A 25561-nucleotide genomic window follows, 5' to 3' on the forward strand; every position below is an offset into this window, starting at 1 on the left:
ATATTGCAATTTTCCTAATTTCCCCAATTGGGAAAATGGGCACCATCCAACAGTAATGCCTTGGAAGGGAACATTCAGGAACACTTATATAATTCTAACAGTCTAATTATAATAGATATAATTAATAAGTGACTGTACTTCAGAAGAAATTATCCCAAGTTGCTGCTTTGTTGTATGGAGTAAATAGAAATTAAGAGGTTCATCAGACTTCATTGTTCTTAATACCAGACACCCATAAAATGTGTATAAATTACTAAAGATGTTAATTTGAAACAAACATTTTGTGAACATAAAAGTTATGAACTTTCCAAGTGATCTGAGACACTGATTTAACTTTTCCAAAAGTTAACCAAAACCACACAGGAGTTTCATTCCCTAGAAGTAATGTTGATTTATTCTTATTACTCACAGAGAGCAGTGGTTTATCTCCCATTGCTGTAAGAGGTATGCTGGCATCTACTGATCAAGGCATCCCTGTTTCTGCTGTTTCATCCAACAACAGGTTATCACAGGCTGCATTTTCCCATGAGGAAAGCAAACACATCACACTTTTCCACAGAAAAGGAGTTAAATGAAGCAATTAATGGAAAAATACATTGGGGATTAGACCCACAAAGCTCAAAACAAACAGCTTTTGAGTTGAATGTGAAGTCAAGTGAATTTTTGTAAGATTATTACATTAACAGGGCTCCCAGGAACTAGTTGCCCTCTCACTCAGGATGTTTCACAGAAAGAATAAGAATCACCACAATGGTAATTAAATATTTCTATTTATTTTTTCATTAATACAGTATTTCCTTTGCCCCAGACAAATAAAAAGAATCATTCATAAGATATTTATTGAAGAGCTATCAAAACAGAGTGCTATAGAATCTCTTGCTTCCTTTAGAAGACAACCTGCTTTAGTATTATTCAGAAACATCACTGATGCCTACAGAATAATGAACCTTTTTCCCCAACCTAAACATCCATAATGGATCCAAGGCACATAACAGTGCATTAATTTTGGGAACCAGGTTTGACCTGGTACTCAGAACAGATATACCACATGGAAAGGTATGAGAATTACTATTTGAAGAGGAAGTTTATCAATGATGAGGTGATGCCAGATGGTGAATTACTCTACTGGTGAAGGTCAGAGTTTTGATTTCTTCTGGAAGAAGCTGACAATAGCATTTACACATTCATCAGACAGCCACCTCTCTGTCAGCACTTCACACTCTCTGCTGTTGACTGCATGGAGCTTCTCCTTTTCCAAACTTCGTAACAGCTGCTTGGACACTGCCAAGGACTGGAGGAGAAAGAGAGGAACATTGGGAAGGTAAGTTTTCTTTTTATACTTTAATGCTTCAGAAAATACAAAACCCACACCGGAATCCTAACCCAAATGCATTAACATCAGATCTCTTAGCTTTTAGTCAACCTTTTTGCTGGAAATATTTGCTGGTTTTAATTCCCCAGACTGCTAATAAGGTGGAGAAGGCTCATGGAAAGCAAACTAGCAGTTTGTTCACAAGTGCTCATAATCAGGGTAGATGGGCCAAAGAAACAAAACTCATTAAACTGTCTGCAGTGCCAAATGCCACTCACATTACCAGTCTCCTCCTGTCCAAGGAAACACAAGAACCATGACTTCAGTAGTCTTGGAAATCCTGAACTAGGGAGCAGGAACACTAAGGTCAGTAAAAATTAAAGCCACTCAGTGTCATCTTGAGTACCCAGAGTGCACACTCTATAATAATATTGCAGAACCATTGGTAAGATTCTTAAATATAAAATATTGCCAAAATAAAAACCTAAAAGAAGCCACCTAAGGCACTCACAGAGGCACTGCACAGGTGAATTAATCAGTACATTTTTAAAGCTTTTCAGCCACTGCATCTCTGTGGACAGTGCACTGTGTTAGATGCAGACAGAGTAGAAGAGAAGGATCTGATTCCCAGCAGCAGAGGGACCAATCTGTGCTTGAAGGAAAATATATTGAGGCTCATTATTTCCATTAAGGATGAAGTGAAAGCAAGCGACAGGATAGGTTTGGCAAAAGAAATGGGAATGCTATAGGCTTACAAGGTGGAGGAAAATTAAAAATACTGACATTTTTGGGGAGGCTTGCAAAACCTTCTAATCTTGCCCAAACTTCCTTCTGAAAACTGCTGTCAGGGAAGACTTCAGTCACAAGTCCCTGGGCACAGGCTTCTGCTGCAGTCAGCTTTTTGTTGAAAAGCAACATCTCATTTGCCTATATAAAAAAAAAATAAAGTGTGATTTAACAAGACACAAGACTTGAGTTATCTGACAGAGAAGCTGCATGCTTCCACATCACATTCATTTTACTCTCTTGCCTGTCAATATCTGCCCTCTGAAAAGAACACAGAATAGATGGTTATTATTATTATTGTAATTATTAAGGAACCTCCAGACACTGTCTACTTCAAAGGCCCTGCTTGAGCAGGGTACTCAGTCCCATCATCCAGGCTATAAGGAAGAGGTTATGCAAGTTTCACACACAGAATCAACCCTTGGACTCCATCACTAGGGACTGGCCTACAGCTTCTGCTGTTCACTAGGACTGTGCATGTCTTTTTGAGCAGAGCTCCAAGGTTGCAATCTGAAATTACCTCATCATAAATGTGTTTGTTCACTTTTGCAGTGATTCCAAAATTTCTAGAACATGTACTGGCAGGCTGTGTCTCACTGAACAGACTATTCTTGGTACTTGGATGTCTATGAAGCACTTGCTCTGCTCTTTAGAGATTTAAACCCTGCTCAAAAAAATACATTATATTAATGCATGAAATATAAGATAAGTATTTAAAACTATCCAGATTTTTTCTGCTGGATATCAAAAGAAGCAAAAAGGATTTATGCTGTTCTGAGGAAAAAAAAAAAAGATTCTGCTGTCTCTTCTTTTTTTTTTTTTTTTTTTTACTATAAATACTCCTTATTTCTACAATAGACATAGAAATTAGGAGTATGGACAGAAGACCACACAATACCAACACACAAAAGATCAGATGATCCCACAGGCTGTCCAGACATTCTTACCTTGGCTGAGCCCATAATTTTTGGAAACAGGTAAGAGGAACATCCTTCTGGGCTCTGCCCAAGTTGACTAAATGGGGTGTGAAATGTAGCCTGGAAAAAAAAAAAGAGAAGAAAATAAAGGAAACCTTAGATCAAAGCATGGAATTGAAATACTAGGACTTCATTTTCATTTTAAATCTTCTACTGAGACAGAGTTCACCAAACACAGCTGAACTATTGCCATAGCCTTCAAATACCATCTGGTAACATTGCTTCATCCCCTCAGTGCACCCCAGAGCCAACTTTGTGTAACTCCATTTCCACATCCAACAACCCAATTGATGGAGCTACATTAATTCAATACAGCACTTAAAGAAACTAATGTGTAGGTGCAAAAAATCTTTACAGAAAGGATGTTCATGCACATTTGCCTTAAATGTTATTAAATACATATTCCAAATAATTTATGAGGCAAAAAGCATTTTTGCCTTTCTGAAGCACACCAAGTTTATTCTTCTCCTGAAAAATTCTAGTCACTGAATCTTTTCCACCAAATGTTAAGCAAATCTAAAAAGAGCCTGTGCCAGAAATGCAGGAGTCATACAAAATAATACCATAATTGCAAGTCAGAACTGAACAGTGAACAATCTGTTAGAACAGAGAACAATCAACTTTGAGAAGGCTTCAATAAACTTGAAGGCAATAGGAAAACTGTCATGAAAGATTAAGTGAAAGTCTAGGTTAGATTCTACAGAAATCCTCCAGGGTTCAGGCAAAAGCTGTCCCAGTGCTGGTAGGAAGGTACCAGCAGACTCTAAATATTAATGAGCTTGCCATGGACTTTAAACACAAATATATAGAAAGTGAAAACTATGTCAGATAAGTATGCAACTAATATAATTAGCTTTAAAACTAATTAGAGATTTTAGAAAAATACAAAGGAAAAATAAGATGTATTTATCAATGATTATATACACAAAGTAAAAGGAAGTTCAAGTATGAACTTCAAACCATTCAAGAAAGAAGGACAAGACATTTCATGTGTATTTGGATTAAACTTCAACTAAATCCATACTAACTTATGGCTATAAGGAGATGATATGTTCAGGGCAAGTGATTAGACTTCCAAATAGTGTTGATAAAATTGAGAGGTATGAGTAAGAAGATAGTACTGATGGACAAATTAAAGTTTGTTGGGAACAACTTTGTATGTAGCATGTGATACAGAATAGGGAAACCTGTTTTACTGGCAACTTTGCAATAAGGGATCCAGGTGTTAGATCAGATCACAAGTATGTAAATCAAGTAACACAGTGGGATGTCAAATCAGAAATACAGCCTGCAGAATGTGGAGAAGTTCTTCTGCTCCATTTCATGTCAGTAAGACACAAGTTGGAGTGATGTGCCCAGCTTGTACCACTATGCTTAAAGAGACTCAGAGCAATTGGAAAGAGTCCTGAGGAACGTGACTGCAGGCCACACGAGGAAAAGCTGAACAACTGGCAGCTGTTCAGCTCAAAAAAAGGAAAGGACTGAGAAGAGAAGGTAAACCTGAGATATATTTAATAGGCTAAGTACACTGATGGCTAAGGCCATCCAAGGGAGGATGAATATAGACTTCTTTAAACTGAGAAACAGGGAAAAATAGGTTCACCCTGTAGCAAAAAAAGATCAGATGAGAGGGCTGAAAGAGGGAGAAGCTAACATTTTTCTAGTAAAAAAAGATCTGTGGGCTATAACTGACTGAATAAATCATGCACATTATACAAGCATATGTCAGGAGTGACACAGTCATCAGTGATCTGTAATTAATTACTTCAGCCAGTTACTGAACTTCCATTCCAGAATAAACTTTTGCTCCCCCTTTCAAACATCATTTCACACCATCTTAGAAGAGGGGCTCTTAGAAAAGAATCTCTGAAGTGGAGTCATTAACTTGATAAGCATAACTATAGCATGGGAAATTCCATGTATGTTAATCAGTGGCTGATACACCCCTGTGCTGTTTATTAATACAGGTGGGTGCTCCTTGATGTGATACACAAAGCCTTTAGACTTTTCTGAAGTGTTCTTTTCTTTCAGATTACCCAAAATCAATTAGTATTTAATAGAGAAAGAAGCTTTAAGACTGTCTTGGGAGAGGCCATGCCATGTACTTACCCTGTCAGAAGCATAGACAAGGTCACACAAACCAAGGACTGTTACACAGATTCCAATGGCTGGGCCATTTACCACTGCAATCAGTGGTTTAGGGAAATCAATAAAATGACCCACAAAGTCTCTAGAGAGAAGGGAAAACAGAAGATGAAAGATGTATGAGACACATCTCAAGTGTTTTTCATCCAATATAAACAAACTGCAAAACACGTAATTAGACACTGCGTAACAAAACCCATGAGCTAGACAGAAACTGTGTAATGTATGGGTTTTGAGCCTTTCAGAAATTAATTCTGACAAAACAAGAACTATTTGAAACAGCTGTATTTCCTTAGCAACTAAGAATCAAACATGTACATGTCAGCAGAGCTTTTCTAGCTCCTGTGATCAAGTTATGGAAGTATTTTCCTCTTCAGCTACAGCTGCTGAATACAGCACACTGACAAGAGCCCTCTGCCTATGCATCCATCCCAACTCCACCCATGGGACAGCAATTCCCTTCACAGACTCTGTTCTCCAGTGAAGCCCCAACAGGCACAAACACTGTAATGCTACCTCAGCACACAATTCCCTAGAGCTCTTCTGCACACGTTTGAGAAACAGCATTTTGTTTCATCTGACAGCTGCTTCTCCATCCAAGAGGTGCAAAATGCATTCTCAAAATAAAACATGTTCCAAAAGAGGACAGTGTTGTAAGAACTCCATTTCTCTGGCTTCTCTGTGCATTGGGTGTAGAGAACACTGCCTACGTAAGAGTAACTTCTCACAAGAGCAAGGCTCAAGACCATAAAGCACACAAGACCCTGCATTGTGCTGAACACCCTACAGAACACCGCAGGCTGGAACACCCGCCAAGTACCGCTGAGTAACATCTTCACAACAGGCTCCCACTCCATCATAAGCACTTTGAGGGGCAACTGTGATCCACAGACAGCTCACCTAAGTAAAAGCTGTAAAACTGAGTACTTTACTTGCAGTTCATCTTTAAAACATAAACCAAAACCGCTGATTTTCTTATTTTAGCTTTTTCACCAATATATAGACTTGTTTATATATATATATATAGGCACTTGCTTCCAAGTGCCTAAGGAAACAATCCAATTTGCAAGCATCTCTCAGATGCAATTATCACATACAGAAGCAAGAGTACACAAAATCTGCTTAAGTAAGGGAAAAAAAGAAGCAGACCCTTATGTGAGATGATATCCCAGATCTACTTGGTATCAGAAAATAAATTCATTTAACAGGTAAATTAAAACTTAAAGGCAGAACCAAGATCCCAGAATTACTGGGCAATTCTGAAGAAGCTCATCACACCTGTCTCTATTCAAAGAAGTCTGTCAGAGAAGGCATTTTGGCATTTCCTGCAAGCGTAGACACTGCTGGATATCAAAAACTCCACAATTTTTTCACATACAGTTAAAACAATCTTTTTGTCATTATATCTGTATGTACTTTGGGGACTAAACAAGGAAATCATGTCTTTAGCATCACTGCACTTAAAAAGACTTCTAATATTAATCTATTTATTTCATACAATTAATACCACTTCCTCCCACAGGATCTTTGTGTTTATGCACATGGTGAGCCCTTAGACACAGTCACCTAAAAAGATGAATCTGGGTCTCTGCTGCTGTTTTCTAACAATGCCTGCAAATTATATTTTTCCCATTACAATAACTTATGTCCATATGAAACTGAGATGTTCTACTTGAGTAATACTGCTCCATCTTTTGCCATCTTCTCCATGTCACCAGGCTGGACATTAGCAAAATTGTTCAGATCATTTCCACTACTGTAGTAGTCTCCATTTCCTGCAGAGAACACATAGGAGTAAATGCACCAATGGTTTCTGAGTAGGAAAGAGAAGAGAAGCTTTCATTTATCTCATTTACATAAGAATTTCATCCCAATCCCAAGAATTTCACCCCATGTCTAATAATATTAACAAATTAGAAGGATTTTCTCAAAATATACACAATACCTTAAAGGACATCTAGGGTTTAAATGTATGCTTTGACTGTCAATTTGTTGAAAAAAACAATCAGTAAAAGCCAAAGAACGCTAGCTGTGAAATATTTCATGGGGAAATTTAATTTTCTTTTTTTTTCTGTAAGTGTCAGATGGAAAAAAATATTTTATTTCTTTCCCTGCACACTTTCTTGGGGTTTTTTTCTGTCAATTTGCAGCTATTCAAACAATTAGATGTGATAAACTTTTTTTTAAACAGGACAATGAAAATGTAAGTTGGTTCATCTCCCTTCACCCACCTTCAAACCGATGAAGAAATCAAAAGGAGACAGAATAACCTATTTAATATATGGTAGAGTTCCACATTTTTAGGATCTATTTAGAAAAGGGCACAGTAGTCTAAGGATAAGACTGACAGCACTGCACTGAAATCACTGTATTGGAAGATGGATTCTTCAGTAAGAAACAGATAAGTTGGTATTCAATGTAGAAGTCAATGAGGCACCACCAAAAAAGCAAGAAGCATTTAAAAGCTGACTCCTGCATGACTCAATGGCCTAAATCACCCTATGTTCCATGAGCACATTCACAGGATGGGACCTACTTTACACTGCAGTGCTCTTATTCATTGTGTGAAAAGGAACAGAAAGGTTTTGCAGAGGTGTTTGCTGTTGACTCACAGCTATATAATGTGCTAGACTTTCCAGCTTCAGTTGTGTGAATCGCCTTTCTTATCTTGTAAGGGCTGTGGTGCACAGCCAGTGCTACAGAAAGGAAATCCAGCATCCTGGAAATGGGAACCAGGTGTTGGTAAAGCAGACAGTGGAGAGGAATTTGCAAGCAATTACCTCAGAGTAAACAGGTTCAAGCCCAAATTCACCTTGAATTCACACTACTTAGCTACCAGCCAAAACTCGAGTTTTGGCTAATTTCCTAAAAAGACACTTTTCTGCAATGGGGATGAGCCAGATAGGCAGCAACTCAATAGTAATAAAGCCTTTAGGAGTATTCCATATCCATCTTCTCAGGTGAGAAAGATGTTTTGATGTAACAGCAAGCTTGTTAGAAAATTTCAAACACCAGCTTAAAGAAAATTTGCCAAAACACTTTGGAAAACCTTTGATTTCCCCACTTAATTTTACCTTAGTCTAAACACAGGTAGGTATTTCAGGTCAGTACTATACCTTGGTATAATATAAAACATACCAGTAATAACTGCTATGGTAGAATCATTTTTTCCAGCTTCTTCAAGTGCTTTGATAATTTCTCTGTACATCTGCATAAAAGGAAAAATCAACAAAGTAAAAATGTGATGCTGCAAAAGAACCTAAAAATGAGATTGACACTGACAACAAGGAACTCAAGAGACAGATTAGCTATCATCCTTTTAACTGCTGAAAAATTTGTCATGCACAGAAAGTTTGGTATTACATGTGAAGTACTTCAGACCATAAAGACACACACTTGCAATACTGAAAACTTACAGTGCAAATCTAAAGGACAAAATAAAGTCCTTTGGAAGAACAAGCACTGATATGAAAGAGCTAATTTCAATACAGCAGTTTAAGTGGACAAAATAACATACTAAAGAATCAGCAGCAGTGGGGTGAAGACCCTGCTCTTGTATTTCTGCAGCTGTGAACCAGGATGATTGTGATGCTTCCAACAGGATGGACTTACTCATGAAGATAACTGTGGGAAACAGAAGATCACCTACACATAGGTCCAGCAGGACTGAGCCAAAGGCTGCACAAATGCTTTGTTATACTCAACATGGCAGTCAAATCTTGCATCCAAATCACAGGCCAGTCTTCCTGCAGTTTGCTATTTTAATTTACTCTAGACCATAATCCTATACTAAGTTTGAAAGAAATCAAGAGACACAGAAAAGCCTAATCTGTAAAATTTTAGCTGAATGATTTAATTGTTTACTGGATGTTTATTCCTTAGGTTGTTGTTGGATCCCTCACAAAGGTCAGACCACCATGCTTCAGAGAGTTCTGTTGAACCCGCAGTAAGCACCCTTTAAAGACTAAAGTAGCTTCTTCAGAAAGAACAAAATCATTAATCCTCCCAAGTTCATTGTTTTACCTGATGGTTGATGGCATTTTTCCTATCAGGTCGGTTAAACATTATCTTTGTGATATTGTTTTTGGTAGTAACTATTAATGTTTCATAGCCATCGTGTCTGCCCTCCTCTGGAGAAGCCTCTTTCTTCTGGCGAGCAGATTCTGCAGACACCAGACTGGAGACAAGGTCAGCATACTTCTGTCTGGCATCATCCTGCAACAAAAGACAAGAAATTTAAAAATAAGGTAGGAAAAAAAAAATAAAAAAAAACTTTAAGAAGTAAGAAGAAAATAACACACACAAGATTATGAAAAGGGACAATTGAAATCAGGTACAGTACTAATAAAATGGGTACCTGGGTGGAGGGGAGGGGAAGGTGACTGCTTCAGGCAAAAAAAAATTAAAATCTCCACCATGGAGAGGAGGGGTACATGTTGTATTTGAGCACTGCAGAACATGCTTTAAGTCACCTTAAAGGCTGCAGCAATAGATTCACAAAATGAAAGTGCATAGATGCTGGGATGATGACATTTATTTTGCTGGAAGAGTGCTCCCACCCATGATTAAGATTACCAGAGAGACCTTTGTCATACTCCCAGCATTTACACATTTCTATGGATCCTTTGTTTCTGCTTTCCAGTCAGACATTTCTCCAACAAAAGTTTTATTTTAGAATTGTGTTGCTGAAAATAAGATCACTGAAATGGGTCTTATGGCATTTTAAAATTGCTTGAAGACAATAGTTTTCATTTAGCACTAACATGATACACAGAAGCCTAAAGAATTCTGTCTCCCTATTTGTAAAGTAAGCAGTAATTTAGAAGAATTTTAAGTACTCGGTTGTTACAATTTATTGGCTTGAAAGGATAACATATTTTGAACAGTTCTATAATCCATAATGAGTAGCACATGAAATTGTCTATCCACTCTCCACTCTAAGTGGAGGAGCCAATTCTTTTCCTCAAGTATTTCTTGACTATTCCTAAAAGCTGCAGGGCCATCTCAAAAATAACCCTAAAACCCCAAACTAAACAAAAGATCAAAATGCACCCCAAAAAAACCAAAGCAGAACAATATCTTATACTCATGAGATTATGCAACCATATTTTCTTTAAAAAAAAAAAAATATATATATATAAAACCCCTCCTCTATATTAAAGAATCTTTTTGACTGAGCTCAGCAACTACTACTGAGCAGCAGGCCTAATGCAGCACTGACACAGATGATTTGAAAAGCTTGTTTCCTTCATTTAACAGCAGCTGAGGAAACCATGGCAGCTCTGTGCAGACTTACTAAAGCCTGCACGAAAAAGGATTGCTTATGTATCTCTGCATCTTTATTCTCCCTGCTTGTTTCATTTGACTTCTCTAAAGGTTATGAAAGATACTAAAAATATCAAGATGTATTGAGAAAGAAAGAATGAAGAGAGGCTCTCAATAAACCAATTTTTTCTAGTCTTTTAGTCAACAGCATAAGAGACTGACTGTTTAAAATGGCAAAGTTATGAATATGCTGAATTCAGAGATTTGTGTTTTGTTGTAAGAAGTGAGAAGTTCAATCCATCTTGCTTAAAGAGAAGAGCAGAATGGACCATAATGCAAAAAACCACTATTCTCATTGGAAGTCAGCACCTCAGATTTCTTACACAGATACAAGCTGGCAGTAATAATGTAGAACTAGGCTTACACACACAAAAAAAAAAAATCTCCAAACACTGAAGCAGTGAAGTGATAGAGGAATACAGCAGGAAACATTTTGATGGCTCAAGCAGAGATGCTCAACTAGCATGTAATACTTTTAGTCATCAGCCACTCACTTAAAGACCAGGCATTTCAAGGTGTAGAGTAATCTACAAAGTATCTAAGTGAAAATATGGGTTTTGTCACCTGAGACAAATTGCCAAGAGAGTTCCATGCATCCCATTTGGCTTTCTTGACAAAGTCCAGCATACCTGGTTTTGGAGCATTGCAGGGACCTTCAGTAGCCTGAAAAGAGAGAGAAACAGACTTATTTAAATCTTTGATTAAAGTTCAGATGACATGGTAGAAAACATAAATTCTGTTCTGAATACTTACCTGATCAGGATACAGAATTCAACTCTGAGACAGCATAAATACTGGTTGGACAATTTTCTGACAGTTCACACACTATGAAATTTTCAGTGTCTGCTATTTTCTAATATTGTATTGGGCTTCCAGAAGCACCTAGCCAGTATGAGAGACTGGTTTCCAAAACCCCCATGCAAGCTAAGTTCTCCTGCCACAAAAACTGTGAAAATTTTATACTTATAGAGAATGTTAAAGACTTATTACCTGTGTGAAGAGACCTTTGAATAGGAACTATTAATTTGGATCTTCAAAGTCTGCCCTGCTATGAGCAAGGGCATTGGACCAGCTGAACTGCAAGAGTTTGACCTATCCTGAAGTATCCTATCATCACTTTTCCTGAAGAAAAATAAACTATTGGACAGAAATATTTCAAGTGTGAGGCAGGAAAAAGAGAGAAAGAGGAAAGAGGAAAGGAAGACATTTATGAGCTCACTATTATTAATCAATAGAGCTGTCTTTAAGGTTTTTTAAATGACTTACTGACTGCCTTCCTCAACACAACAAGCCACAGCCTGTACTGACCCTGCAGTCAGTCCTGATCCACAAATACTTCATGAAATACCAATACAAGCCCTGCTATGGGCATAAAGTTATTTCTGCAAAGGTCTCCTTTCATGCTGTGGTAAAGAATAACCTTCACTTGAACTGTGGAGGAACAGTTCCTTGAATTAAAAATAAACAAACAAAAAGCCCCAAACAAAGCCTACAATGACCATACTAAAAAAAAAGAGGAAAAAACCCCAGAAATCAACTTTCAAATGTCAACACCATTATATTACAGGCCCAGATGACTGCTGATAGAAGAAATTTAAGAGGAAGCATTCAGCCTACTCTTTTTTTCCTAGGCATAAGCCATTTCCCAAAGCTGAATCAATACTACTACATGGAAAGTATCACACAATAGATGTAATTTTGCTCTATTTCTTTGAATAAAGGTTCTACTGAAAGCATGAAAAAAACAGGTTTGGTTTCCCTCAGAATTTAGGTTTTAAGGGGCTGGCATTTCAGGAACACAATTTGACCACATAAAATGAGGAGCCTGTTAACACACAATACATAACAGCCAGTATTTCAAACAAATTTTACAGGCCCATCCCCTCAGGTTATAAATACTCCTTGCCAAACTAAATAAATCAAGTTATGCCTACCTGTTTAAACAGGGCATAGAGTTTCAACTTCACTTCATTCCCAGGATCCTTTTTCAAAAGCTTCAGCTGTTCTTGAGCCTTCTGGAAGTCCTTCTGGCTGACCTGCATGGTGGCTGCAGTCATGTGCAGGTGAATTGCTGGAACCCAAACAGCTTGTGTTGGCCTGGGAGTAAGTGGGGAAAAAAAAGATCCCATTACCTCATTTTTGTGAAAGACTAGAGGAGAAACAAACACACTGCTTTTCAAGACATTTAAAGTAAATGTGAAACATTACATACAACATTGACCAGAACAACAACAAGAAGAAAGGCATTAAAAGTCACAAGAAAGTTGCTTTACAAGTTTGCTTTTGCTGTGATATAATTAACCTTTGGAAATTATTAATTTTTATTAATTATTTAAATCTCATTCCCTTGCGCTCAGCACCTTGAATAATGCATTCAGTTCTGGGCCCTTCACTACAAGGCAGACATTTTGGTGCTGGAATGTGTCCAAAGAAGGGAACAAAGCTGGCAAAGGGTCTGGGGCACAAATCCTATGAGGAGCAACTGAGGGAGCTGGGGTTTTTTAGCCTGGAGAAAAGGATGCTCAGAGGGACCTTGGCACTCTCTACAACTGCCTGAAAGGAGGCTGTAGCTGGGTGGGGGTCAATCTCTTCTCACAAGTAACAGGATGAGAGGGAACAGCTTCAAGTTGCACCAGTGGAAGTTTAGATTGGCAAAGAAAATCCTCCTAATATCCAGATGGGTGGTCAGCCTCAGGAAGAGGCTGCCCAGGGAAGTGGTGGAGCCACCACGACAGGAGGTATTTAGAAGATGTGTCTATGTGGCATCTGGTGACATGGTTTAGGGGTGGACTTAGCAGTACTGGACTTGATGATCTCAAAGGCCCTTTCCAGCCTAAATGGTTCTAGGATTAGCAGCTTGATACATCCATTAATTAAGATGAGTATGCAGCCTGGCTGCTCTTCGTGATCTTTTCAAGTGGGTGTGCTTCTAGCTAGAAACGTTTGAATTTCAAAGTCTGGTTCTCCTTTCAGGGGCAGCACAAGTGAAGACTAATTTCAATATGTACTTTGGAAAAGGACTGTAAGTAAACCAGCTTAAGAAAAAGAAAGGCAGTCAAAATATTCTGGGAGAATAACTTCCCACCAGAAAAAGGCAGTTCCATCAAAACCTCCCCCAAAAGTAGCAAACCTAACCCAATTCTATAATATTTCATAAAAACACTTCTTTAAAGTTTACTTCTGTAAAGTTTGGACTCAAAAACTAAGAAGTCTTAAAATTTTCATTTATTTCAAGAGGCCAAAAGCATGCTGTCACAGCTTTTTTTTTTTTTCTTAAATTGCAATATACATTAAGCATTTTTACTATTTTTAAAATATTTGCAGTTTACGTATGAACCTTTCTTCTCTATTCTAGTAAAAAGACAAAAGGCCCAACTTTCTCTACTCTAACTTACAGACACACCTGTCATGTTAGAACATCATATATGATAGATTTTATAATCAGTCTCATTTAAAAATTAATGAGTATCTCCAATGGAGACTGACAGAATGCTTAATCAATTTAATGTTAATATTTTAGTTACAGGACAATCATTTAAACATCATGGAAATGCTGCCTTTTTATACACACCTAGTGAGAATTTAAAAGATGTTCTACTGCCTACCTCAAAAATGTCCTCATTGCTCTTATTTCTTGAAGAAAATTTATTTTCTGCTGAAAGCCTAAAAGTTGCAGGCAGGAAGTGTGAAGAATGTGAACTGTTCCCCATTAATTTTATTCCTCTTTAATTTTATGTAGCTAGATGATGTCTTATAAAAAGCTTTGTAAGATCTACTGTTTTTATGTTCTATTACCCAAAGCCCTTCTTTGTTAATAAAATCAAAGTTCTGATATTTTGGAGAAACCAAGTTTGAATGACAGACATGGAAAGAATATTTTTTTGTTGTACATTGAATTTCTTTCAAAGTGAAAGGATTTCAAAATTTGCTTCAAAACCTTATGCCAGTAGCAAGAAACCTATCTGAACAATACAAAATGGAACAGGCTAGCAGAAAAGGCTGCAAGAACAGAAAGTTCTGTTAATTAAGCTGATCAGCTGTAAGCTTTTATTAAGATAGCAGTGCACCCAGACACACATGGGATAAACAACTCTCACTGTACCCAACATTGAAGTTGGTGTGTTCAGAAGACTCTGTCTGAGTTTCATCCCTAAGTTCATCCCTTAAATAGCCAGGAGGTTATTTAGCCAACTTGTGGACTCAGTTTCCAGCATCAAGAAAGTACCTTCAATAAGAAAAAGTGCACCTAAAGGGATACAGATACAAGATTTTTAACACTGCATCTCTTTCATTAGTCTGTCCCAGAGTCCCAGAACATGACATTTCAGTTCTTATTCCCAAATGTGTTTTTAAAGCCACATTAACAGGAAGAAGAAATGAGAGTGCTAGAAGAGCAGTTGTTTGTTTTGGTTTGGCTTTCTTTTCCTTCAATTTTGTTATCCATCTTTGGAATTACTGGAATGCTACTGTCCCCCAAGATGATCTGTGTATCTGCTACAAATCTTCTTGTCAGTCTACGAAGTGACTGAGGTAGAGCCCGTGTTTAAAAATGGAGATTTGGGTTTACGCCATGTTTGACAATCTGGATTTCACTCCAGCCTGGCTATGGTCAGTATCATAAAAAGGCTTTAAGAATCTCTTTTATATACTATTTGATAATGATCATAAATTAACAAAAGTTGAGCAGCTAGGGAGAGGAGGATGCCATAGCAGCTGGTCTGAAGGTATGAACAGACATATTTATGGTTAAGGCTGGTTTTGTTTGAGTTTCTTTGCATTCAAGCAGGTCACAGTTACTTACTCCTTATTAAGGATGCAAAGTAGAGAAGTTAGATGATAAGAAAACAATTAGGTGAATCAAAAAAGTTGAATGATTTTTCAGTAAGTCCAGGCTCAGAGGGACTTTGCTGTTTGGTTATATTCACTTTTGGCTTCTTAGTTAAATGTTTGGGTACAATTGTTATCTATCCGCTTCAAATACTTCATCTGTCATTCTTCTTTTCCTCCTTACCAACTGATTTGTAATAGGAAATTGTGCAACCTAGGTGTTTAATAAAGCCTGTTTACAAGAAAAGGCCTTTTATCTTTCATTCTTCCTTGCTGCTTGTAGCTCAGTTCTCTGCAGGACATTGATGATTCACCCCATTCCTTCTGCCTTCTGATCTCTACAGACATTTCCTACACATCACAGATGCTCATCAATTCTCAACACGCTAAGGCTAAGCTGATTACTATGACTTCTCTATTAAAATAACAACAAAGGATGAAAACACAAAGGAAAAATTAATTTATCTCACAATTAATTCATCTTGGGCAGGACTTAATTCTTCAGAGGCACACACAAACAGCAGTAAGAAAGCCCCTCAATCCCAATTAGATCACACAGAGTGAGGAGATGACTCGACACTGCTCAGCTGGCACAGCAGCACTGCCACCTCTGGCACTGCACAGTGGGGCCATGCCACAGTCCCAAGGACAGAGAATCAGGAGAGGCTGCTGCAGTACAGCGTGCCACAGCTGGCTCCCTCCATCTGCTGCTCCCTTGCTGTGACACTGACTCCTTCCTGCTCACTCACTGGGCAAATCCATGCCCCACTTCAGCAGCCACACAAGACTTTGTGGAAACCATGCAAGGCAGGCACAGAGCCTGGAACCTGACATACAGGATTTTAATCCAAGCAGAAAAAGACGCCTATGAAAGGCAACTAAAAACCCCTCTGTATTTCTCTTTCTCATCTACTCACTGCAACAAAGTGAAATCATTTCCTTCACAAAGTTTCCTGTTTATTGCCCTGCACCAAGTGCCTAGTTAGCTGCCACTGCCCCACTGCTACAAATTACCTTCACCGTAGGCACCCACAGAAGAGTGGTGAGGGCTGGGCAACCTCCCCCAGCTGGGTAAAAAGCCAGCTCCCACCAGAGAGACAGAAGCAAGATGAGTCACAACTTGGCAGCGCAGTCAGAGTCCATGACAAACGCCTGTGCTCTCCTGCAAGACCAGTCACTGGGGACTTCGCAAGTTGTACACTCTGAAAAAAGAAATAAATCCTGGGCATCACTGTCTGAACCTGAAACATGCAGGTTGACAACCATTCTGTATTTATTCCCTTGGTTCAGACATCTCTTTGCTGCCATTCAGTCATTCAGGATTCCTTGGAGGCTCCTCATTCATCCTATTCACTCCACCTGCTCACTTAAATGTCCCTTATCGCAATAAACATTCAAATGTCTCTTAAATTTAGGACTGCAATCACACTGAAAGTAATTTTTCACTGTTTATATTATTCACAAAAAGACTGCAGAGCCTGTTAAAGGCAGGCCTCTCACTTCTGGGTAGTTCTGTCCCTTGCATAAGGACTTTAGAAGAGTTAAAAATGCCAACTTTTTGTAAAATACTGACTGCTCACTTTCTAACTTTTAAAGCAACACAATACTGTCCTCAAAGATTAAATAGAAGTCAAAAGATCTCTTTGCACAGGAAATATCAGACACACTCAGCAAAAGAAAGGGAGGGATATACCTGAAATCTATCTTCCATTTACTTAGTACAAGTTTCCTTTTAAACATTAGTAGATCCTGGGGAAATAAAGCACATAGAAAAGCAGTTAAAAATCCTATTGGGATTAAAAGCAGCGGGTGGTGCTAGATACACATGGGTTTAAAACTCCTGGCAGAAATGGAAAACACTCATTTTACATTATTTTAAGTAGTTTTAGGGAGACAAGCAAGAAAAAGAACAGGAAGTTGTGTTAGAAGCAAGAAGCACATTAAACTGTCACTTGGATGAATCCTGCAACATCTTTTGTCCATTATGCACAAAACTTCAGACTCTGTGTACAACATCCCTTCTTTGCCATGATCTCAAGGTGCTGTCATTTTTTCCACTGCTCTTTCCACACTTTCCTCATGCAGAACAGTGAAGGGCATGGCAACCACCCCTTGCCATTTCCCACACACAGTTTTGCAGCATTATTTCTGCTCATGTTCTTTCCATCTCAAGAGAAAATTACATGAAACTCTGGTTTGCTGGTGCTGTTTGAAGAGTTATATGGGTACTTTTGTTTTTTTAGTTATGACACAAAGCAATCAATTCCCACAAACCTCATGGTGCTCAGTGCTTGATTATAACCTAAAACAAGCTTCTAATTGCATGCCTCTCCTGAACCCCTGCAAAGAAGACACAGCACACATTTCCCAGCCCAACCCACACCTGATTTGCAGGTGCCAGCCAGACCTCCAATTTTTATACAAGGCTCAGGAGCCTAAAAGCTATCCCAAGAGCTGCACCTGCCCCAGCACCAGCAAGTGCTGCTCCTAGAGACTGCTGTGAAGTCACACAGGAGGAGAGCACCCAAATCAGACCTCCTTGCTCCCTGTCCTGCTGTGGGGACATCCATCCACAGTGAGGAACCACAGGTGCTGCCTGCCAAGGTCACTGGGGCAGTCCTTGCCTGCTGGTGCCTGGACAGCACCACTCCAACCAGCTTCAGGCTTCATTACCCTTCGTTCAGTAGCACTTCTCCCACTTTGATCCACCCATAAAATTTTCCTGGTTTTTCTCCCTGGAGGGCAAAAGGGATCTGGAGATGGAATAGCAACTTTGGATCATCAGTTCAGCTACATCAGTGAGCAGAACTGGTGGAAAAGCTTGTCACCACTGGCAATTGTAGCAACTGTTAGGAAATGAGGAGTGTAAGGGGAATAGAAACCTGTATTTAAACTGTAACCATGAGAAAGTGAGTGAACCATCTGAAAATAATGACTTAAGTCTGACCTGACACACCAACTTCTCCCATTCGCCCACCAAGTTTTCATATCAGAATCTCTAACAAGATTTTAAAAAGAAAGTTTAATTATCAAATAATCATGACAATGAGCAAAGCATTAGCAGTACCACTCTTCCTTGGTAACCAGGAAAATATTTATCATTTTCCATATTCACTTACAGCATTTTCTGCACGCAGTAAATTTAAGGTTGTACTTCACTTTATTTTGCTGACAAGAGGAAGCTATTGTCTATGCTGTTAACATAAAAATGATTAGAAAATTTTAATCTGCAGGTTCCCCAAGTTATCATTCATCATGCCATTGATTATATTCTACTGAAACCAAACAAATAATAATGTAACATTAAGGACTCATAAATTTTTTACATAGCCAAGCACTTATACAGCAATATAAGAGCTTTTCCTATACTGCTTAAAGTGAGAGGGCTCATTTCTGCCATATCTCTCCAGTTATTCTCCCCCTACAAGCTACCTATACCTGAGCTGGGAAAAAGAAGAGGCACCTGAAAATGCTAAAGCGAAATGAGCATCCTGTGGCATGTCTGGAACACTCACTGCTCCTTTAATGTTGGAAAAAAAAAGGAGAGCTATGGAGAGTGTAGATGGTGTACCTGCAGATAAATTCTGGATAGTTTCTTCTGGCTGTAGAAGAAAGGTAAACCTTTCTTTCTTTATGCTATCTTATTACAGGCTGATCCCAAAGAAATTCATATCAACTATACACACTTCTCACCATATACTCTTTTCAGATTGGTTTTTTTCCTTTTCTTGCTATTAAATTACTTTATCATGTGTGCCTATCAAATCAACAATGCCTGCTGCTGCTGTTAGACTTTCAGCTGCAAAGCACCCTTCCTTTAAGTTGTATAGACAGATTTTCTTACAAACAGGAGCTGTGTAGAATGTTAAAAGCAACTTCAGCTTGACAATTTTTACACTAATAAAGGCAAATTGCTTCAGGCTTTTAGTTTTAGGTCCGTCCTTTCAAGTTTCTTCTCTTATACTGGGAAATGTGGAGTAGGAGAAAGGGAGAAACTAGGAGAAGGGAGGTGGTGAGCAAGCAGCTGCATGGTACTCCAGCTGGGGTTAAACCACAACAATCCTTTTTAATGCCCAGTGTGGGGCACAAAGGGTTGAGATAACAACAGATCTGACCACAGCACATTAGAACAAATTTGTTAAAAGCATTTAATAAATCAGCTTAATAGCTGCTGGTTACAATGCTTAGAGTTACATTTGCTCAGAGTTCTTGCACGTGTGCTCACAGTCCCTGTTCCATCCATGGGGTCTTATCAGCATCAAAGTTATTCTCTAGAAATCAATGTATTTGGTTCATTTGGGGAAATACTTAGTTTTATTAACCATGGCAACACCATGAAGGAGTTGATGACCCAGCAGACAGAACTCCAGCCTTCCTAAAAAATCCCCAAGATGTATCCCTTCCTGTTCCACCAGCATAATCCCTGGAAGTACCCCACTCTCCTGCAGCATGGAGTAACTAAAATTTACTGCTATTAGGCAATAAGAATGTTTCTAATGTTCTCATATTTCCAATGTGTCTTACTAGTAGAAAACATCAGTTCAAATACTCTATAAACAATTTACTTACTGCTACTTTAACAAACAGAAAGAAATGAAAGCCAAATTATTTTCCCCTTTGCATTAGAATGTTTCAAGCATTGTTCTAAAAACAAGTTTAGTGTATAAATCCTTATCAGCTTTTACTATTTTACACTCCTACACTGTTTTGACATATAAAAACTAGATGATAATTATGTGTCTGTTGGCAAATTGAAGTGCTGAATCACTGCTGTTTAGTGCAAGTGGCTCAGCTGTGCTTGATAGTTTCTTTTTCAATATTAAAGAACAGCTAAGAATGAAGGCTCTAGATGACCATTCCCTGAGATATGAAGTGATCTGATCTTTGTGCTCTATACACACACAGTTTTGTTTTATTTTATTTATGCTGTCATCACAGCTGCTGGGAGGGTCACTAGGGTCATCTCCTGAAACCTCCACAAGAACCCTCTCTTTCCAGCAGACTTAAGTTGGCTGGACATGATGAATGACTAAATCATGAGAGAACCTCCTGTATGTGCTCAGTCCATGTAAGACATCTCTAAAAGCAGGATGATTTACAGACAGAAACACACTTTAAAGTTAAAAATAAGAACCTCAGCAGAAAAAATATAGAGCTGCAATGCTCATACATGTGACATTTGCTGAGAACCACTCAGTTTATTGCAGCATTTGGAGAGCAGCAAACTCAAATACATTCCTTACACATCATTATCCAAGGTGACTTAACAAAAAGTTATGAATAAATACTCAAAATCCATGGAGAAAGGAAAATGCCATTTTGATTTGGCTTGCAGGGACAAATCATGTTGGCTGTATGGAGAGCAAGAACATGTATACTTTAATATTAATGGCTTATGGTCTCTTGACAAGGATACAACCAGCTCCTGCAGCTTCCACCCACCTCAGAACACCCACTGACACTCCTCAGTGCAGCTGAATCAGTGAAGGGAAACAAAAATTTTGTCTGAGGCTTACTTTCTCTCCTGAACCCATGACAGCCAGATACAATAAGGGTGGACAAAAAGAATACTGAACAAAACAGTAACAAAGCAGTATTTGCCAGTGGCTTATCCTGCACAAATCTAGATCTCTTTCAGACAGCTTAGAAATAAACAATTTAGGTCTAATCACAAAGTAGCACACTGCTCTTGGTTTTGTCAGTATTTCCAGCATCCATGATCAAACAGACCAACAGGTTGTCTTTAAAGACCTGGGGCAATTTATTCAACGAAAATCTGGTAATCTGAAATGGAAATTACACACATACCCAGGGACTTCATGGCATGTCTTATTAGGACAGTGTAAAAAGCTTAAATTATAGCATTTAGAAGGCTGCACCTAAAGCAGCATCTCCCAAGCAAGAGGTCAGAGGATTGTGTTGAATTGTGCCAGTTCTAAGTGGGTATGCAACACAGGCAGAGTCAAACTGGCTTCTGCTATCATTGTAGAGATCATGAAGAATTATTGATCTGGGAAAGAGGCAGACAATCCATACAACTTGGAAGTTCTTCCTCTGAATATAAAGGTGTTTCATCTGGCTTTCTATTGGCAATTAAGAAAATCAACACAAAACCAAACAGATTCTTTTGTTTCAGAAACAAGCTTATATATACTGACATGTATATATAAGAAACAAGCTTATATACTGACATGTTTGAAGCCACAGGAATTTTACAAGCGTGTGTATCATCGTATAAAATGACAGAATATTTGAAATTTTAAATTTGCCCTGTTTAATGCTTAGCTCACAAGGACCAAATCATTCAAGAATTGTTGGCCATTCTATAAGCTAAATTCCTCTTACACCAGACCTTATGCCAGAAAAAATATTATCAGAACACCATACCAGAAACACAGTAGCTGCTCTTTTGGAAGGCCAAAGAATCATCAAAGAATCCATACAACACAATATTTCTAATCCTCAAAAAATAATTTTTATTCATAATTAAGAATGGAATCTCTTCTACTCAACACAGGTGAGGCCAGACCTGGATTACTGCATCCAGTCCCGAGTTCCACAGTACAAGAACCATGGTCATACTGGAAAGAGACCAGAAAAGAACCACAAAGATGGAGCATCTCCCATATAAAGAGAGTCCTAGAGAACTGGGATTGCTCAGAAAGCTGTGCTCCACAACAATCCATCCTCAGGATTTCCAGACACCTTGGCTTGATATCAGCTATGGACTGTGAAATCCTGCTCGACTACACACAGCTTGCTGCTCTGGATTACATTTTGTTGATTTTAACTGCTGTGTGTATTTCCATTCAAAACAGCTTAAGAGTATGCTTACATAAAGGACAGAAGTTTACCAAGACACTTTTCTGCAAAACTATCCAGTCATCTCACCACTACCTTTTGTCTTTTAAGTTGTATTGGTAAAGCAGCATGAGCAAACAAGATGTGGTAACCCCTGCAATTAAAACAAGTATTTTCACAGAAAGCCTCCCATTAAGAGATTTAGTTGTTAATTTTGTTATTCATTCCTTTGACTAGTAAAGCCCAATATTCAAAACACAGCAAATTCATTTATTCCAGTGGCTATGTTTCAGAATCCTGGCCCTTAAAGAGAAATTCAAGATCCACTGGTGGATCTTGAATGAAGAACCTTTCTGAAAGACTCTGAAAGTTACCTTAAAATGCTATGGGAAGCTAATTTTACCAGTATTTTGCAAAAACCTACTGCAAAAGTCAAATGGCACAAGGTTTCAAGAAAGGAAAGAAGGTGGTTTCTTTAATATATAAAAGAAAAAATTACTACTTGAAAGGTAAGAAAAGTATGATGAGCTCTCTAAACTTCCTACTGACTTGCACCAAGACAGAAAAGACTAAGCTTAGGGAAAAAATAGGTTTAAAATCTATTAAATCTATTTTAAAATTCAAAACAGGAGTGTGTCCTGCTTGCTTTTCTGGTGTCCAGGCAAGGGTCTGTGACCCACATGACTTAGATCACAAACACCAACTGTGACTACAGACCTGACCTACCAAAAGGAAGTTTGCAAAGATAAGCATGGTTATCTTGAGCAGGAGGCACAGAGCAGAGTACCTGAGCACTACAGAATCCAGCACAAGCCAAGGAGGCTGATAAATGGAAATCTGTCACAGAAAAAGGTGTTGGTTGATAGGGAATATCAAAGAGCTGAGCAAGGCACACCAGTGCAGCCTGAAATACAGCACCAAGAGGCACAACTTCAGAGAGTCAGAAACCAAAATGACTACGTGACTGTCTGGGTTTGACCAGGAGAGCGCTCTTGGAGAAAGTCTCTGCACTGCTGCCAACTCCACTCCCCCAGGCTGTGTTGGCACATACAAGTCAGATCCCTTCTAAACTACATAAAACTGGGAGATGTCCCCCAGCCACTGACAGACATTCAGTGTTGGGATTGCACTACAACTAGCCCACCGGAAACCCCCAAAACAAGGACAGCACAGATGGAGGTTTCCCAACACCAAGCATTTGGTGCCCACTGGTCTGTCTGACCCACCCTGAGTGCAGATAAGGCTTCACAGCAGTGGTGTTGTGGGGTCCTCACCTCAAAGATCTGAGAGCAAAGACTGTCAAATGCAGACAGCCCCAGCAAGACTCTTCTGAATGTGCATTTGTGTCAGCATCCCCCCTCCTCAGATGAATTCAAACTTGAAATATTATATACTGCAACAGGGCAGCACAAGAAGAGCTTGTGGAACCCACAGTTCCATGTCTGAATGTCTTGCTCAGAAAAACAAACAAAACAAAATAAAGCAAGAGCAATTCTTGTGGTTTGCCTTTATATTTGTACAAGTCTTCCTCTTTCAGTGTTTCAAGGATGAGAGGCTTTTTTCCAAGTTTAGACTGCAAAAAATGCTTCCTAAATTCACCAGCACACCAATGTTGCCAGTGTCTTTGATAAAATTCTTCTTGCATACTGCTAAGACAGAAAATAAGGCTCACTTTTCTGGCGCTTCAGCATTAGAAAAATTGTACTATTTTTCTTTATTATAGCTGATTAAATACTAAAAACATGAACCCATGTTCAGGATGTATTAATAAATACTGCTTTATGAACTGCTGTCTCATATAGAATCTTGTAATTTCAAATACATCTGACTCCACTAGCCTAATGATGATCAGCAGCCAGTCTTTTATGTGTTTTCCCAATTCAGAACTGCTTTCCCTTTCATTGTAACAAATTAGCTACATTAAATAATATCATTTAGCTGGGAAAGCTTGCATAGAGAGGTTTTTTTTTTTTAAATGAGGGCAGAAGTCACACAATTCTCTTTGTTTCTCCCTCTGTCTTAGAATGCTCATGTACTTACTTCAAATAAGTTCTTACAAAGCTTTGGGTGAAAAATATTACAATTTAATGCATAAATGTCTTACAGTTTTCTGGCTAAGATGTGCTCATGCCTAACAGACAAACTTGGATACTTGAGTAAAAGCATTTCATTTCTGAAAGTGTGCATTGTAACAGTCAAATCTGAATGTTGTTGCCAATCAGAGTATCACACATCTTTCAATCTAATGGTATGACAATCTTTGCTTCACTACTCTATTTAGGAACTTGTTTATCAAGTATATTTAATATACCTTGCTTTTTCTTGAGTATTAAGCTATTTTTGATTGGAAGAGGAAATTCTATGAATTGGCATACTTAGTGATTCTTATTCATATACAAGCAACTTTATAAGAAACGTATACAAGCGACTTCACAGTGTAATTTCCAACAAAAATGCATATCACACAATTCCAAGTGTAACTGCAACTCAGGCCACCCCTTCTGCTTTCTACTGCCCAATTAACTCTGAAGGCACACAGCTGCTGCAGTGCATGCTCCTACATGTGACACTTTATTTGGAAACAGCTTAAAGGCAATATGTAATAAATAAAGGCATAGAAGATACTGTGTGATTGTCTGGAAAGCCAGAACAGTCTTAGCAAGGAGCCCTAATTAGCTGGACACACAATTAAGCTTGGTTTTGTCAAAGCCAGGCTGGATGGGGGTCTGAGTAACCGGGTCCAGTGGAAGGTGTCCCTGTCAGGAAAGTTGAATTAGATTAACTTTAAGGTCCCTTCTAACCCAAACCATTTATGGGATCATTACATGATCTATGAGACTGATAAAATAAAATACAGAAAATAAGAAAAGGCCCGAACACACAAACTCTTTTAAACATTTCAGTACATGGATACCTCACCCCCAGCCTAACCAAGAAGTTTTCTGGTGGTGAAATATTCGCCTCAGGAAGGCATCAAACACAGGTTTCCCACTCCCACGCTGTGTTCAAACACTTAAAGGTGTTTGGCACGGCCGGAGGGGTCCCCCAAGCTCAGCAGAAAGCGATTTTCCCCGATTTTGGGATGAGAGCGGCACCCGGCCGTGCAGCCCGGTGCATGCAGCGGCACGGCGAGGGCAGGGCACGGCAGCACGGGCGGCTCCGCACGCCGAGCCCCGGCGGAAGGCGGCGGGAACTGCCCAGCCCCGGCACGGCACCGGCACCGACACCCCCGGGCCCGCCGCTGCCGCCGCCCCGTGAGGGGCCCCGCCGGGCAGCCCCACAGCGATCGGCACCCACCTTGTCCCGCAGGGCAGCCGCCAGCACAGCCTCCGGACAAAGGTCAGGGCCGCGGACGCCATAACCAGGGGAAATGAAGGCGGGAGGGGAG

The 25561-nt window shown here is 39.1% G+C and overlaps 1 protein-coding gene across 3 annotated transcripts; it reads right to left on the reverse strand.

The window, feature by feature from the left end:
• Positions 1-753: 753 nt before the first annotated feature.
• On the reverse strand, positions 754-25561 carry ECI2 (enoyl-CoA delta isomerase 2). 3 transcript variants are annotated; one of them, XM_054284936.1, is made up of 12 exons: positions 25471-25516; positions 17066-17121; positions 16387-16574; positions 12480-12642; positions 11110-11208; positions 9244-9435; positions 8359-8428; positions 6893-6995; positions 5185-5305; positions 3046-3135; positions 2096-2239; positions 754-1291 (listed from the first exon to the last, which is right to left on the reverse strand). In XM_054284936.1, the coding sequence occupies exons 4-12, from the start codon at positions 12600-12602 to the stop codon at positions 1136-1138; spliced, it is 1098 nt and encodes a 365-aa protein (XP_054140911.1). In that variant the 5' UTR covers positions 12603-12642; positions 16387-16574; positions 17066-17121; positions 25471-25516; the 3' UTR covers positions 754-1135. The 3 variants fall into 3 exon arrangements, with proteins under 3 accessions (XP_054140911.1, XP_054140909.1, XP_054140908.1); XM_054284934.1 differs by lacking the exon at positions 17066-17121 and having other exon boundaries at positions 25471-25561; XM_054284933.1 differs by lacking the exons at positions 16387-16574; positions 17066-17121 and having other exon boundaries at positions 25471-25558.

The sequence above is a fragment of the Melozone crissalis genome, unplaced genomic scaffold (genome assembly GCF_028551555.1).
Source record: "Melozone crissalis strain CALT ecotype California unplaced genomic scaffold, PUWL_Pcris_2 ptg000042l_1, whole genome shotgun sequence".
Taxonomy (NCBI): Eukaryota; Metazoa; Chordata; class Aves; order Passeriformes; family Passerellidae; genus Melozone; species Melozone crissalis.